We start from the raw sequence: 16464 nt of genomic DNA on the forward strand, positions 1-16464 counted from the left end.
AATTGGTACTAAATTGCTAAGATCCTTATCTGTCTGTCTCTGCCTGTCTAAGACTATTTATTCTAAGAGGTAGGATACCCTCTATTGATTTAATAAAAAATAAAACCTATTCATGGATGGCAACAAGTTTCCTATAAATTTTCCAAGGCAAATTAGCTGTTTAATAAATGGTAGTAGAATAACATGGCAATTTTAGTGCCAGGGAGGATCAGCTCAGAAGTCAAAGAACTCTCGTTTACACCCTCTCAGACTCATTCTCAACCATGGATGGGCCTCACAGATACAATGGTTTCCCAGGAAAAAAGCTGTCTTAGAGAAAGGAGTTGCAAAGCCTAATGTCAGGGCTTCCAGAGGCCTGCTTTCCCCCAGTGAAATGCACCCCCTCTAAGTGTTCAAGGTCTGCTGAATCCTGTACAACATGCCCAAATCACAGAGGAGCAGTTTCAGAAGAGGTGGAGAGAGAATTCTGTGCCTGGAGGAGCCAGCTCGTGGGGTTTTAGGAAGAGGGTAGGATTTATGTCTATAATACCCTTATTCTGTCTTTTTTTCTTTTTTTTTTTTTGCGGTAGGCGGGCCTCTCACTGTTGTGGCCTCTCCCATTGTGGAGCACAGGCTCCGGACGCACAGGCTCAGCGGCCATGACTCACGGGCCCAGCCGCTCCGCGGCATGTGGGATCTTCCCGGACCGGGGCACGACCCCGTGTCCCCTGCATCGGCAGGCGGACTCTCAACCACTGCACCACCAGGGAAGCCCTGCCGTTTCACATACTGAAACCCAATAAAGTATTTGTATGATTGGCATCTTTTAAAAGCCTGTGGTTAATTCAGTCAAGGCTTATGTCTGGATTATGCAGTAGGGTTCTGAAATATGTTAATGCTTCGTTAATCACATATTCACTTTTCCAGAGCTGAAATTCACCACATGTTGTCCATGGATCTCAGGCCAAATCAGAAGGATTCTTTACGTGTTAACTGCTTCCCTTTCATCAAGGTGCTGTGCATGTAAGGGGTTGTGCTGGGCATCACCACCCAAGAGTATCAGCCACTGCCTGAGCATTAGCTCACTTTCAAGTCAACCAGGACGCTCGGCTGCAGGAAGAATAATGGTGATTTCAACATAACCTCTTCATTTTTATTTTTTTATCTAAAAAAATTTTTTTTATTAATTTTTATTGGAGTATAGTTGCTTTACAATGTTGTGTTAGTTTCTTGCTCTACAGCACAGTGAATCAGTCATACGTATACACATATGCACTTTTTTAGATTTCCTTCCCATTTAGGTTACCACAGAGCACCGAGTAGAGTTCCCTGTGCTATACAGTCTGTTCTCATTAGTTATCTATTTTATATATAGTAGTGTATATGTGTCAATCCCCATCTCTCAATTTATCCCATCCCCCTTTTCCCCTTTGGTAACCGTAAGTTTGTTCTCTACATCTGTGACTCTATTTCTGCTTTGCAAATAAGTTCATCTCTACCATTTTTCTAGATTCCACATATAAGTGATATTATATGATATTTGTTTTTCTCTTTCTGACTTACTTCACTCTGCATGACAATCTCTAGGCCCATCCACGTCTCTGCAAATGTCACTATATCGTTGCTTTTTATGGCTAATATTCCACTGTATATATGTACCACATCTTCTTTATCCACTCCTCTGTTGATGGACATTTAGGTGCTTCCATGTCCTGGCTATTGTAAATAGTGCCGCAATGATCGGGGTGCATGCATCCTTTTGAATTATGGTTTTCTCTGGATATATGCCCAGTAGTGGGATTGCTGGGTTCCTCTTCAATTTTAGAAATAATTTCCACTCCATCTAGTTTGCTCAGCATTAGTTAGTGCTATTCTTTAGTATAAAAAGGAGCAAGGTAGCAAGGACATGTCAGGGATAAGTTAGTCAACCTAAACTATCAAGACCAACATTTATGTCATTCAGCATACTTATAATTTAAAATAAAGTTGAATGATTTTAGAAAAGTTTGTCAGAGTTTAGGAGAGCTGAACTCCTTCACTGGCCAATGAAAGAATGGGTCTTGGGCTTCCCTGGAGCAGTGGTTGAGAGTCTGCCTGCCGATGCAGGGGACATGGGTTCATGCCCCGGTCCGGGAAGATCCCACATGTCACGGAGCAGCTGGGCCCGTGAGCCATGGCTGCTAAGCCTGCGCGTCTGGAGCCTGTGCTCCGCAACGGGAGAGGCCACAACAGTGAGAGGCCTGCGTACCGCAAAAAAAAAAAAAAAAAAAGAATGGGTCTTAGTTGGTACTGAATCGCCATCATACACTTCCTTTCCCTCTTTCTTCATTCTAATTTTCTGCTCATTTATAAATAGTACTATATTATTTAACCATAACTTCCTCCTATTTAACCCCCCCAAACGCCCCCCTTCATGGTCTCTTTTCTTCCGTCGTCTTCACCTCTGGTCACTTACCTCAGTATTTACCTAGATCATAACCTTTATCTTATAGGGAACAGGAGAGGGGACCTGAGAGCATGGAAACACCATTTTGAGATTGGTGTTTTAAAAGATAACTCAACTGCATTGCAAAAATGCAGAAGCAGAAAGAGAACAGAAGAAAAGAAAGTCAGGAGGGACATAGCTAGGGCCTGAATTAGAACAGTAATGACAGTAAAGACAAGACAGGAACAGATTTTTTTTTTAATAGGCTGATAGTAGACTGAATAGGATATGGTTCCTGACTGTAGGACAGTAACAAAGAGGAGAGAATGAAAAACAACTTGAAGTTTCTGAACTGTGCTGATAGGTAAATATGGTTCCTTTAACAGAGACAAGAAACCAAGGCGAGGTGTTAGGTGTGAGGGAGTTGATGGACTCGAGTTTAGCCATACAGAGCTGCATTCACGGGTGGTGTCCAGTGTGCCTATGGACAACCGATGTTCCAAATGGGCAGGAAAACTTCTGGATGTAAAGAGAATAGAGATTAAGAAAATCTTCTACTTGTTTTCTTCCTTTATTCTTCTCTTCATTTTACTGAATTAAAATATGCATTGAGAAGCTACTGCCTGCCAAATTCTGGGATAGACATTAGGGACAAAAAGAAAAGAAAGTAAACAGAATGCTCAGGGCATCTGCAAGCTCTGGTGGGAGACGACAGCATAACAATGGCATAAAGTGGTGGGATGAGGGGAGGGTTCCCAGAGGAGGATTTATCAGGGATGGACGGTGCTTACTAAGCTTCATTAACTCACCTCACACCTGGAGGGGAGAACACAAGCTTTCCACTTCCCTTCGTGGTCTAGACATGCCCTATGGTTCCAGGCAGGCTATAAGGCAGATTCCCCCCCAAACACAGCCACATGGACTTCACTTCACTGCACTCACCCACATTCCTTCTGGGCAAGTGATGCCGTGACTTCTTTGTGGGAGACCTTTTGTTAATCTTCTATCTTTTACATGTAGGCAACAAGGTATTTATAACTAACTCCTGGAATGCTGTGCAACGTTATGATAGAGGTAAAAGTTTAATCCTGATTCCTGGGACAGCTCTGAAACTGTCCATCACTCTCCCGGAGAAGGCGCTTCCCCCATAGAATACAGAGGTTGAAGCATCTTGACAGAGATTAGGGTGCTTAAGATTCAGGCCAGCCTCACAATTCCACCCCTAGGCACCTACCCAAGGAGGAATGAAAACATACGGCCACAGGGAGACTTATACAAGACTTATACAGGAATGTTCACAGACACTTTATTCATAACAGTCAAAAACTAAAAACCACCCAAATGTCCATCATCAGCAGTGAATGGATAAACACACTGTGAAATGTGTCTTGGGCTGCAGCAGCTGGAGGGTTGAGGTGATGCTGTGAAATATTACCCAGCAGTATAAAGGCATGGACAGCAGATACAACAACACGGATGAACCTCAAAAGCATTATGCTGAGTGAAAGAAGCCAGCCTGGAAGACCCCACTTACATAATTCCCCCTATATGAAACTCTGGAGAAGAAAAAGCTATAGTTCCAGAAAGCAGATCAGTGGTGCCCAGGGCACAGGGGGTAGAGGAGGAGATGGACTGCACAAGGGAACATTTGGGGCGATGAAAATACTCTCTGCTATGACTGGGCTTACATTACTGGATTACATTTTTCAACACTCATCGAATTGTACACTTAAATTTGGTGAGTTTATTTTATGTAAATTATACCTCAATAAAACTGATTGGAAAAACAGTCACGCAGGGCTGAGGAGGAGGCCCGAGCACGCTCAGCTGGAAGATGCCGGCGGTTCCTGGGAAGCTCTGAGCCAGCACTACCTCAACCCTCCAGCTGCTGCAGCCTGAGAACGCCTCTGTTTTAATGCTTTGACCTCAGACCCCGACACCGACTGGCCATTTCAGATTAGGGTTCCAATAACTCGCTCTCACCTTGCCACCCACCCTTAGGCCAGAATCAGCCTGCTCATCCAGACTACTGATAATATATAATCCTAACCTCCTCCCACCCTGGACTGGGGATTACACTCTAAGGGTCCTGACTACTCAGTACCTGAAACGTGGACTCTTGGCTCTTCTGTTGTTCTCGGTTTCCTAAAGAGACAAGGGGCTGGGCTTATTTGTTTTCTCAACATTTAAAACTACAGTTTCTCTACACTGTGACTTTCATGGTCCTACTGAGATCTTGCTTTTCTGTTATCCCTGCGGCCGTAACCCCAGGGTTGACGCATGCCCAGGTCCAGGGAGCAGGTCATTTAGGAAGGGAGAAAAGGGTCCCAAGACATAAAACGCATCTTTACTGCAGCACAACCCTTTAAGTGTGAGAGAGGCCCCGAGTCAGGACACGTGCAGAAGGACTGTTTCTCCATTACTGTGTGCCTGTTCCTTCATCCCACTGACGTTCTTTTTTTTTTTTTTTTTTTTTTTGTGGCACGCGGGCCTCTCACCGTTGTGGCCTCTCCCGCCGCGGAGCACAGGCTCGGGACGTGCAGGCTAGGCGGCCATGGCTCACGGGCCCAGCCGCTCAGCAGCATGTGGGATCCTCCCAGACCGGGGCACGAACCCGCATCCCCTGCATCGGCAGGTGGACTCCCAACCGATGCGCCACCAGGGAAGCCCCCACTGACGTTCTTAAAAGTCTCAACTGCCCAAACAGCTATATTTTTAAGTGCTATTTTCAGAATTTCAATAACTACTAATAAAGAAGGTTTGTACCAGAAACCTTATGAAAACCATCTTTTGTACACTTGATGTCATAGGAAGTAAACTGACATGACATTCAATGAGTGCATGTGATGCGACAAACACTATAGTAGGAGGCTATCAGATATGCATTATCTAGTCTAGCCCTCACAGTAATCCTGTTCCGTACATACACCATCCCCGTCTTTGTAGATAAATTCTCTAAGACTTAGAGAATAAGTAACTTGCTGAAGTCATTTAAGCTTCGGCTAGTATACAGTTTGAATACGCATCTAGGACTATTTGAAGTTTCAAAAAAAAAAAAAACCCTCTAAAGATTTGTGGTCTATAGCTTGGATTAATATTCATAAGGTCCTGGGTTTGAGTCCTTTCTCAGCCATTTACTAGCTGTATGGACCTTAGGCAAGTGAGTTTCCTTTAGGTTAATTTCCTCACCTGCAAAATGAAGAAAATAGACTTAGTTCACAGAGCTTTGAAAGGATGAAGGAAGATAAGTCACACAATAAGCATGCTATCAACTATTGGTATGATCTCAAATGCCAAGTGGTTCCAAATGGAAGAAATACAACACATATGGACAAATACTGCCCTCAACTATTAGGAGGTGAATTTCCACACAGTGGATCATACTCTGTCCTTCAGTTAGTCCCGCCCTTCTTCGGTCAAAGTAGTAAACTTTTGAAGGCAAAAAAAAAGTGTCTACCTTTAAGGAGTCTATGAAGACCATCTCTGCAGACTCATTCTCTCTTTCCTAAACTGTCTCTAAAAACTAAAACTTGGGCTTCCCTGGTGGCGCAGTGGTTGAGAGTCCGCCTGCCGATGCAGGGGACACGGGTTCGTGCCCCCGTCCGGGAAGATCCCACGTGCCGCGGAGCGGCTGGGCCCGTGAGCCATGGCCGCTGAGCCTGCGCGTCCGGCGCCTGTGCTCCGCAACGGGAGGGGCCACAGCAGTGAGAGGCCCGCGTACCGCAAACAAACAAACAAACAAACAAAACAAAACAAAACAAAACCCTAAAACTTGACCACAACACCTTATTCCCAGACAGCCCATCCCTTGCCTTCACTCACCTGCTCCGGATACTTGCTACCAATGATCTCTGCTACAGTGTTGAAGGAATCAGCATCTGGGTAGTTCTTTGCCCCCATCTTCAGCTGAATGACAATTCTGCTCCCACGAGAAGCCATTCTTGACATCATCTCTGCATCTTCCACCGTAATACAAGCTGTTGGGATCTTTGGCACACCATCCTGGTATTCCTGAATACCTGTGTGAGGGCTTGAGAAAAGAAGCCACCAGGTTACCTTGAAAGTGGAAATGGACCCAAAGTATTTTTTAAAAGACTTTCATGGATCTTTGTTTTCATGTGAGGAAGGGAAAGGGTGGGCAGTATTGGTTTACTTGCTTTTGATGTGAATGTAATTTTTCTTTTTGATAAAAATAACTTAGAAACTTCAATTTAATAATAATTTCATTGAAAACATTACACGAAATTTATTACTTCATTACATAAAGTCTAGGCTGCAGACTAGAAGGCCCACATGGCTGGAAGAGAACAGGCCCAGGTACAACCAGCTCTCTGGTCACTGACTGGCTCGAGAGCTACTCTCTTCCCACCCAAACACAGAGGTCTGCATAGGTGGCCCTGCATAGGGGTAGAACACTGGGTACGAAAACCATAGAACAACATCTGGGGAAATGTTTGGATCCCCAGGAAGAAAAGTGCTGGATAAACCCAGGTCTGTGATTTCACTGCCACAAGAAAAAGAAAACTATTATGATTTGGCATGAAGGGGGAAATATCACCCCAAATGGTCAAGGTTTTTCTGCTAATTTCCAGATGCTTCTTACATCACTGGAAACACGTGTAATTGACGTTGATATTAATCTACCATTGATTCAACCTCTCCCCATGCTAACTGAGTTTATCAAATTCACTTTCTAGAACTGTTCTTTCAAACTGTCCCCTTTTACATCTGAGGTAAAACTCCAAACCACACCACCACATCTCGCTCAGGACCACAGCTTCTGAGCGCTCACCACATCCCATCAGTCTGTTCCTGTCTTCTGTGGAAGCACAAGCTAACAGCCTCCCTTTCCAAATTAAGTTTTCTTTTTGTACTTCCATACTCGTTTCAGGTTGTTTCATATTCAGGGAAAAGCCTTTTTCCTCCTTTGAGCCATAACACATTTCTCTCCTGTACAAATGACTCCAATCTGCACATGCATAAACACGATGATCCAGTCTTATCACTGATTTCTTGGTGTGACGGTTATTGCTGTGACCATGTAACAGGTGACTATTTACTGACTTAGAGAAATCGCATGACAAAGTGATTAAGAATACAGGTTCTGGAGCAAGACTGTCTGGGTTCAAATCTGGGCTGTGCTACTTATTGCTAATTGGCCTTGGGCAAGTTACACGTCTTTGCTTCGGTGGCTTCAGCTATGATTGGCGATGGTAATTATAATACCTATTTCATAGTTATTTTGCAAATTTAGTTAACTTATACAAATAACTCACTTCCCCTGGAACATAGTAAGCCCTTAATAAATGTTAAATGTTTATTATACTAACTTATCTATTACATTAACCCTGAAGAGAGAGACTGTGTAATCTCAAGTCCTTAGACTCAGACCATCTAAATATATCCTTTATGGACATTTCTTAACTGCTGACTGAAAATTATATTCTTCATTAGAGAGAGACAAATGACTTAGAAATTCAAAACTTATAAAACAGAAACCCTGAATCTGAATCCCTGTTCTGGAATATGCCTAATCCACTCTCAGTTCCAGTTTAGGTCACATCCTGGCTCTACCATTCTCCACCTGCCTGGCACCAAGCAACTTAGATTACCTCTCTGTTTCTGAGTTTCCACATCCGAAACGTAGAGAATAATATTAGTATTGACCTCATAAGATTGTTATGAGGAATATAAGAGATAGTATATGTAAAGGATTTTAAAGTGCTTGGCATATAGGAATTACTTAGCAAACATTAGTTGTTATTATTATTTCTTCAGTGTTAATTTTCCCCACTGAGTTGGTAGAGTGGTTAAGGACCAAAAGTATTTTGAGACATGTAGGAAGACAATCTAAATATTTATTATTCATATTACCTTACGTGGTGTCTAGGATTCAACAAACTCTCCTTGTTCTCAGGCTCTCTGACTCAAAAGGAGGTCAGTGTAACACCTCTTAATAGGCTCTTTTAAATAATGTTTCTAAACAAATTGGAACTATTAAGTTAAAGGTAAGACTTCTTAATTTGGGGACAGTGAATTGGGCATACACCAATGGCTCCACTGAGGAAAATGGCATTTTCCCACTGTGGTTCTGAATTCAAGATATAAAAAGCTTCTAATTTGTTTCTACAATTAAGCATGTTCTCCAGTGGTTGAGTATTCAGCATTGTTCAGTAGAAGTCGGCAGAGTGAAGACTCAACAGTTCTATTTAGAGTCCTGTATTTTTACTGTCAATTGTCCTACAGGAGGTGATCACCATAAACATCACCTTCCTGGCCCCACTTACAAGCTCCACTTGCATTTAACAATAGCAAATGGTAAACTACAAAGGAAGCCATAAAAAATCAAAACAAGAACATTTAAAGATTAATCCCAATCCTTCACAAAGTCTTTGAAAAAATACAAGAGGAAGGAACACTTTCCAACTCATTCTACAAGACCACTGTTAATAAGAACAAAACTAGACATAGACCCTACAAGAAAAGAAAACTATAGACCAATATCTCTTATGAATATAAAATGCAAAAAACAAAATCAACAAAATACAAATTGATACAGCAACATATGAAAAGAATTTTACACCATCACCAAGTGGTATTTACTCCAGAAATGCAAGGTTGATTTAACATCAAAAAATCAATCAATGCAGTGTATTATAATAATATAATAAAGGATAAAAACCACGTGATCATCTCGATAGAGGCTGACAAAGTCTTTGACAAAATCTAATGCTCCTTCATAATAAAAACGCTCAACAAACTTTGAATGGAAGGGAACTTCCTCAACCTAATAAAAGGTACCTATGAAAAACCCACAGCTAACGTCATACATAGTGGTAGAAGACTGAATGTTTTTCCCCTGAGATCAGAAACAAGGCTAGGATGTCTGCTCTGCCCACTTCTATTCAATGTTGTACTGGAGGTTCTAGCCAGGAAAATCAGACAAGAAAAAGAAATAAAAGAAATCAAGGTTGGAAACAAAGAAGTAAAACTATCTCTGTCCACAGATGGTCATGTTTATAGAAAATACTAAGGAATCCACATGCCCACACACAAAAAACTATTAGAACTAATTAACAAGCTCAACAAAGTTGCAGGATACAATATCAATATACAAAAATCAATTGCACAGTAGTAATAAACAATACAGTGTAGTAGCAATACAGTAGCAATGAACAATCTGAAAGTTAAGTAAACAATTGCATTTCCATTAGCAACAAAAAGAATAAAATACTACAAATAAATTTAACAAAAGAAGTGCAAGATTTGTATAATGAAAACTGCAAAATGTTGTTTAAATAAATTAAAGAAGATCCTAATATATTGAAAAGTGCCCCATGTTTATGGATTAGAAGACTTTACATTCTTAAGATGGTAATACTCCCCAAATTGATTTACAGATTCCATGCAATTCTTCTCAAAATTCCACCTGCCTTTTTTGAAGAAATTTACAAGCTGATTCTAAAATTCATATGGAAAAGCAAGGGACTTAAAATAACCAACACAAGCTGAAAAAGTAGAACAAAATTGGTGGACTCACACTTCTAAATTTAAAAACATACTACAAATCGATAGTAATTAAAAAGGTGGTACTGGTATAAGGATAGACACATAGATCAATAAAATAGAATTGAGGATACAGAAATAAAGTTTATAAGATTGGTCAATTCATTTTCAACGAGGGGGCCAAGATAATTCAATGGGGATAAAACAGTGTTTCCACAAATGGTGCTGGGGCCAACCAGATACCCACATGAAAAAGAGTGAAGTTGCACCCCTACATCACACACAAAAACATTCAAAATGAATCACAGACCTAAATGTAAACTGGCACACATATGTATATAGCACTACTCAGAATAATCCAAATGTGGAAACAACCCTAATGTCGATCAACTGATGAAAAGATAAACAAATCTAGTATATCTATACAATGGAATAGTATTCAGCAATAAAAAAATAATGTTCTGAAACATGCTACAACATGAACGAACCTTGAAAACCTTGAACCTTCTTTCACTTCTTTCCTAAGTGAAAGAAGCCAGTCACACAAGACCACATATTGTAAAATTCCACTTATAAGAAATGTTCAGAATAGGCAAATTCACAGAGGTAGAAAGTAAATTTTAGGTTGCCTTGCACTGTTGGAAGGGACAGGGAAATGGGAAGTAAATGCTAACTGTTAGGGATTTCTTTTCAGGATGACGAAAATGTTCTAAACTAAAATTAGACAGTGATGGTGTTTGCACAACTCTTTGAATATACTAAAAAACACCAAACTGTGTGTGTTAAAATGGTAAATTGTATGGTTTGTGAATTTACCCCAATAAAACTTCTATTAGAAGTTTAAAGAATCAAAATAAAAATCTTAAGCTTCCAGATTCCTCTTTAAGAGGAAAATCCTGGTATTGTTTTCATTCAAAAATCATGTTTCTATGGCTCTGGTTTATGACATGTATGAAAACAAAGCCTGCTGGTCTCTGTGCTTGCAAGAGAGTATACCCAAAATATAAAATGAACATGGAAACTGTAAGTCTTAATAAGCTTTTCAGATTTTCCTAAATTTCTTGTGTATGTTTTGTAAAGTGATATAACTTGAAGTCAGCTGAATATTGTCTTTTATCTACATAAAATAAGTGCAAGGTTTAAACAAATACGTTTTGACATTTCCCACCTGATTACCACACATCATTCAAACTCCCTTAATGCTAGTCACTTTTCACTAGCTCTTTATAAAAGATACCAGGCACTTTGTTTCTGAGCACTTCAAAATTTGCAAAGCTCATATCAACCATTGGAACTGGGTGTCAGCTTGTGATGTTAAATATCCAACATGAGGAAAATTAGGTATCCTTACTGAGGAATATGTAGGTTTTCACAGGGGCATAGAAGACATTGATTGAAGTAAAAATTATTCACAACACAATGAAGTCTTGGAATGTTTCCTAAAGAAAGAGTCTAGAGGTGGGAATGATTATGAGGACTGGGAGCTTTTGAAGCTATAGTCTCTTGTTTCTATGAGAGGTTTTTTTAACTTCCTTATTAGGATGGTTAAAAGAGCACCTATTCTGTTTATCAGAAAGGCTTGTTTGCTTTAAAAATCAGTTTGATTGAAAATAACTCTCTTGGAAAAATTACAATTGATTTTATTAAATTTTTTTAGATGTAGCACTTTAAGAGTAAATTCATCTCAGACTTTTATACTGTCATTAACAACAAGAGTAAATTGATCTCAGGCATTTATACTGTCATTAAGAATACAAGGGCTTCCCTGGTGGCGCAGTGATTGAGAGTCCGCCTGCCGATGCAGGGGACACGGGTTCGTGCCCCGATCCCGGAAGATCCCACATGCCGCGGAGCGGCTGGGCCCGCGAGCCATGGCCGCGGAGCCTGTGTGTCCGGAGCCTGTGCTCCGCAACGGGAGAGGCCACAGCAGTGAGAGGCCCGCGTACAGCAAAAAAAAAAAAAAAAAAAAAAAAAAGAATACAAAAGCAAAATGATTCATTTACACCATAATTTCACAAAAAAGGAAACCCTGAAATATTTCCAACTCCCACAGGTTAAAAATAAAAAACAAAAATAACCTGACCAAGAGAGAGGAGGTAGGACTAAATTTCATTCCTAATTTCTATAATTCAGTTGAAATGGCAGAAGAGAGAGAAGAAAAAGTCAAATTCTTGAATTCTATTCCATATTGATGACAGACTTCACATGAGCAAAACTCAACCAACATGTTTAATATCATATTCATGGGCAGATCTCAGTAAGGAGACTATTACAGACACAGCATCAGAGAGATGTACCTTCTTGCAAAACAGAGGAACCCAGCCAGCTCCACAAGACTGTGAGACAGAAGGAAGATGGTCAAAATGCTTAGAGGAATAAAACCGTGTGATTTTTTAACATCCACAGCATATAAGAAGGGCTTTCGGCTAATTTCTCTAAGACACAAAAATGTAAAGAGCTGCCTGTAAAATAAATAGAAAAGAGAATTCAATATACCTAAAAAAAAATTTATACTTAATATTTTGTTACCTAGAAAGTACTGCATAAATACTAGTTTCATTATTATTAGATATTTTGTAACCCAAAGTAATCATCAAAAATATATTTGTTCCCTTTTTTCCTTTCTGATCTTGTTCTTCTGTATAAGTTATAATTTTCTGCTAATGTACAGTTATTTCATCATCTTAATTTGTTTTTTTCTTATATGCTCCTCCAATCTTTAAAATTTCTAAAAGGAATTATATATTAAGTAAGATGAAAATCTACCTTGGAATAACAAAAATGTTACAATAGATAATTTCTTTAATAAATACGATAATAATGATAAAGATATGGAGCAACATAAAAATCATTGATAAATGAAGATGGTAACTTTAACCAACAAAATGCTCTATCCATTTTGCCAACTAAATATTGTTTTGAGTTTAAGCCTCAATGGGAATCATTTCTGATTAACTGGACTGGAAAGTATTTAAAGATCATCTGACCCAAGATCTCTGTCTTCTCAGTCAGAAATATCCTAAGTTTCTATTATTAACTCTGTTAAACTATGTTAATCTCTCATTACCCTCAGAGCCCAACATCCTCTTATTAGAACAGAACTGAAGATATAACTAATAGCACATGGTATAGACTGAATGTTTGTGTCCCTCCAAAATTTATATGTTGGAATTCTAACCCACCACTAGAATAGCTATCATCAAAAAGTTTACAAATAACAAATGTTGGAGAGGATGTGGAGAAAAGGGAATACACTGTTGGTGGGAATGTAAATTGGTGCAGCCACTATGGAAAACAGTATGGAGGTTCCTTAAAAAACTAAAAATAGAACTACCATATGATCCAGAAACTCCACTCTTGGGTATACATCCAGAAAAAACAAAGGCACTAATTTGAAAAGATACATGCACCTCAATGTTCACAGAAGCAGTATTTACAACAGCTAACACATGGAAGCAACCCAATATACACACACACACAATGATACATACACAATGGAATATTACTCAGCCATAAAATAGAATGAAATATTGCCATTTGCACCAACGCAGATGGACCTAGAGAACATTATACCTAGTGAAATAAGTCAGAGAAAGACAAACACTGTATGATATCACTCACATGTGGAATGTAAAAAGTAATACAAATGAATCTATATACAACACAGAAACAGACTCACAGACATAAAAAGCAAACATAAGGCTACCAAAGTAGAGGGAAGGAGAGACAAATTAGAGGTATGGGATTAACAGTTACAAACTACTATATACAAAATAGATAAGCAACAAGGATTTACTGTATAGCATAGGGAATTATACCCAATATCTTGTAATAACATAGTAGAATATAATCTGGAAAAAAAACTGAATCACTATGCTGTACACCTGAAATTAACACAATATTGTAAGTCAACTATACTTCAATCAAAAAAATTAAAAATTTTAAAATTAAAAATAAAGCATCAGCTAAGTACTGAAGGAAACACTAGAGCCATGTTCTCAAGGTGTTTTCTGCAGAATACTAGGTCTAAGAAGCCTTGTAAGGGGCAAAAGATTCCCTGTTGAGATACAGTCATGAAACATTGAGCATTATTTCCCTGTTTTGAGGAGTCAAGAAGCACATTAGGCTATTTATAGGCTCTGAGAAGTAACATAGTTAAGAAAAATGTTTGACTAACTATGCATTCCCAAACTTAATTGACCATAGAAACTTTTTTTTGTAACACTTTTATCATTGCATAGTCTTATCTAAGAAATACATTGATTCACTCTCCTTAAAGGAGGACCAAGAAAATGCCTGGGCATTTTCCTTCAGTGATCAGTTCAAATAGCCCTTTCTCTGTAAAGACTTTTGAATACCACTAAGGCAGAGTTGGAGACTCACTCCCCTGTGTACCCCTGCTTCCCCCTCTATACTTCTGTTTATAATCCTAATGATATTGTTATATTCATGTGTTTAAACACCCCCTACTACATATGAGCTCCTCAAGAATCTTGACCATGTCTAATTATTCTTTGTACAGCAAGAACATGTAGCTTCTACCATATTTTAAGTATTTATAGTTTCTACCATATTTTTGTGTTCAACAAATACATATATTCTGTATAAATATTTGTTGAACACACACACACACACACACACACACACATATATATATAGCTCTTATTGGTTCTCTTTTTCTAAAGAATCCTGACTAAAAGTTAAATTTACTTTTATTTGCAGCCAAATATATTCCCAACATTTGTAACAACCAAAGTAGAAAAATCAGTATATTGTATATTTAAAAATTATAAATATTAAAACTTTCCTTTTAAAAACATACAGCTCCATATCAAGTAAATAAATCCAAATTACCGAAAGAAGGCATTACAGAAGACACTAGCAAACAGAATTCAGCAGCATATTAAAAGGATTATACACGATGACCAAGTGGGATTTATTCCTAGAATGTAAGGATGGTTCAACATAGAAATTTGATTGGTGTAATATACCACATTAACGGAATGAAAGAAAAAGCCCACATGATCACCTTATTTGATGAAGAAAAAAACATAACAAATGTTAGGACTCTTTCATGATAAAAACACTCAACAAACTAGTAATAGAAGGAAACTACTTCAACATAACTAAAGCCATATATGAAAAACCCGCAGCAAACATCATACTCAATGGTGAAAGACTGAAAGTTTTTTCACTAAGATCAGGAATGAGGCAAAAGGACACTTGCAATTTCTGTTTAACATAATACTAGAAGTTCTTGGCAGAGCAACCAGGTGAGAAAATAAATAAATAAATAGATAAATAAATAAATAAATAAATAAAAGGCATCTAAATTAGAAAGAAAGAAGTAAAATTATATCTGTTCACAGATTATATGTAGAAAACCCTAAAGATTCCACAAAAAAACTATTGGAAATGAATTCAACAAAGTAGCAGGATACAAAACCAACCACAAAAATCAATTGCATCTCTAGACATAAACAATGAACAAGCTGAAAATAAACAATTCCATTTACAATAACGTCAAAAAGAATAGAATACTTGGGAATTAACTTAACCAAAGAGTTGAAGACTTGTAAAATAAAAACTACAAAATATTGCTGAATGCAATTAAAGAACACATAAATAAATGGAAACACATTCCATGTTCATGAATTAGAAGACTTAATATTGTTAAGATGTCAATACTACCAAAAGCCATTAGCAGATTCAATGCAATCCCTACCAAAATTCCAAGGATGTTTTGGGCAGGAATAGAAAAAATCATCCTAAAATTTATATGGCATCTCAGTGAGCCTGAATAGCCAAAACAATCTTGAAAAAGAAGATTAAAGCTGAAGAACTCATGCTTCCTGATTTTAATACTACAAAAGTACCACAATCAAAATAGTGTTATGCTTGCATAAAGACAGGTATGTAGACCAACGAAATAGAAAGAGAGCCCCGAAATAGACCTTTGCATATATGGGATTTTGGGCAAGTGTGCAAAGACCATTCAATGGGGAAAGGGCAGACTTTTCAATAAATGGTGCTGGGAAAACTGGATATCCACTTGCAAAGGAATGAATTTAGACCCTTACCTAATATCATGTTCAAAAATTAACTCAAAATGGATCAAAGATTTAAATGTAATACCTAAAGCTATAAAATTCTTAGGAGAAAACATAGGGCAAAGGCTTCTTGACATTGGATTTGGCGACGATTTCTTGGATATAACACCAAAGGTAAAACGACAACAAAAACAGACAAATTAAACTTGATGAATATTAGAAAATTTTGTGCACCAACAGACAATATCAACAGGTAAAAAGACCATACACAGAATGGGAGAAAATGTTTACAAATCATATCTCTGATAAGAGATTAATATCCAGAATAGAGACCTCTGAAAATTCAACAACAAAAAACCAAACAACACAATTCAAACATGGGAAAAGGACTTGAACACATATTTCAGCTAAGAAGATATACAAATGGTCAGAAAGCACAAGAAATGATGCTCAACTTCACTAATCATTAGGGAAATGCAAATCAAAACTTCAGTGAGATACTAC

At 38.3% G+C, this 16464-nt stretch overlaps 1 protein-coding gene across 2 annotated transcripts in view; it reads right to left on the reverse strand.

The window, feature by feature from the left end:
• Positions 1-16464, reverse strand: part of CPQ (carboxypeptidase Q) — a 508335-nt gene that overhangs the window by 279691 nt on the left and 212180 nt on the right. For both annotated transcript variants that reach the window (XM_082601612.1, XM_082601613.1), the window contains exon 4: positions 6227-6434. In XM_082601612.1, coding sequence (XP_082457738.1) covers positions 6227-6434 — 208 coding nt within the window. The remainder of the gene's footprint in view (positions 1-6226; positions 6435-16464) is intronic.

This window comes from Mesoplodon mirus (genome assembly GCF_964341445.2).
Source record: "Mesoplodon mirus genome assembly, chromosome: 16".
Lineage (NCBI taxonomy): Eukaryota > Metazoa > Chordata > Mammalia > Artiodactyla > Ziphiidae > Mesoplodon > Mesoplodon mirus.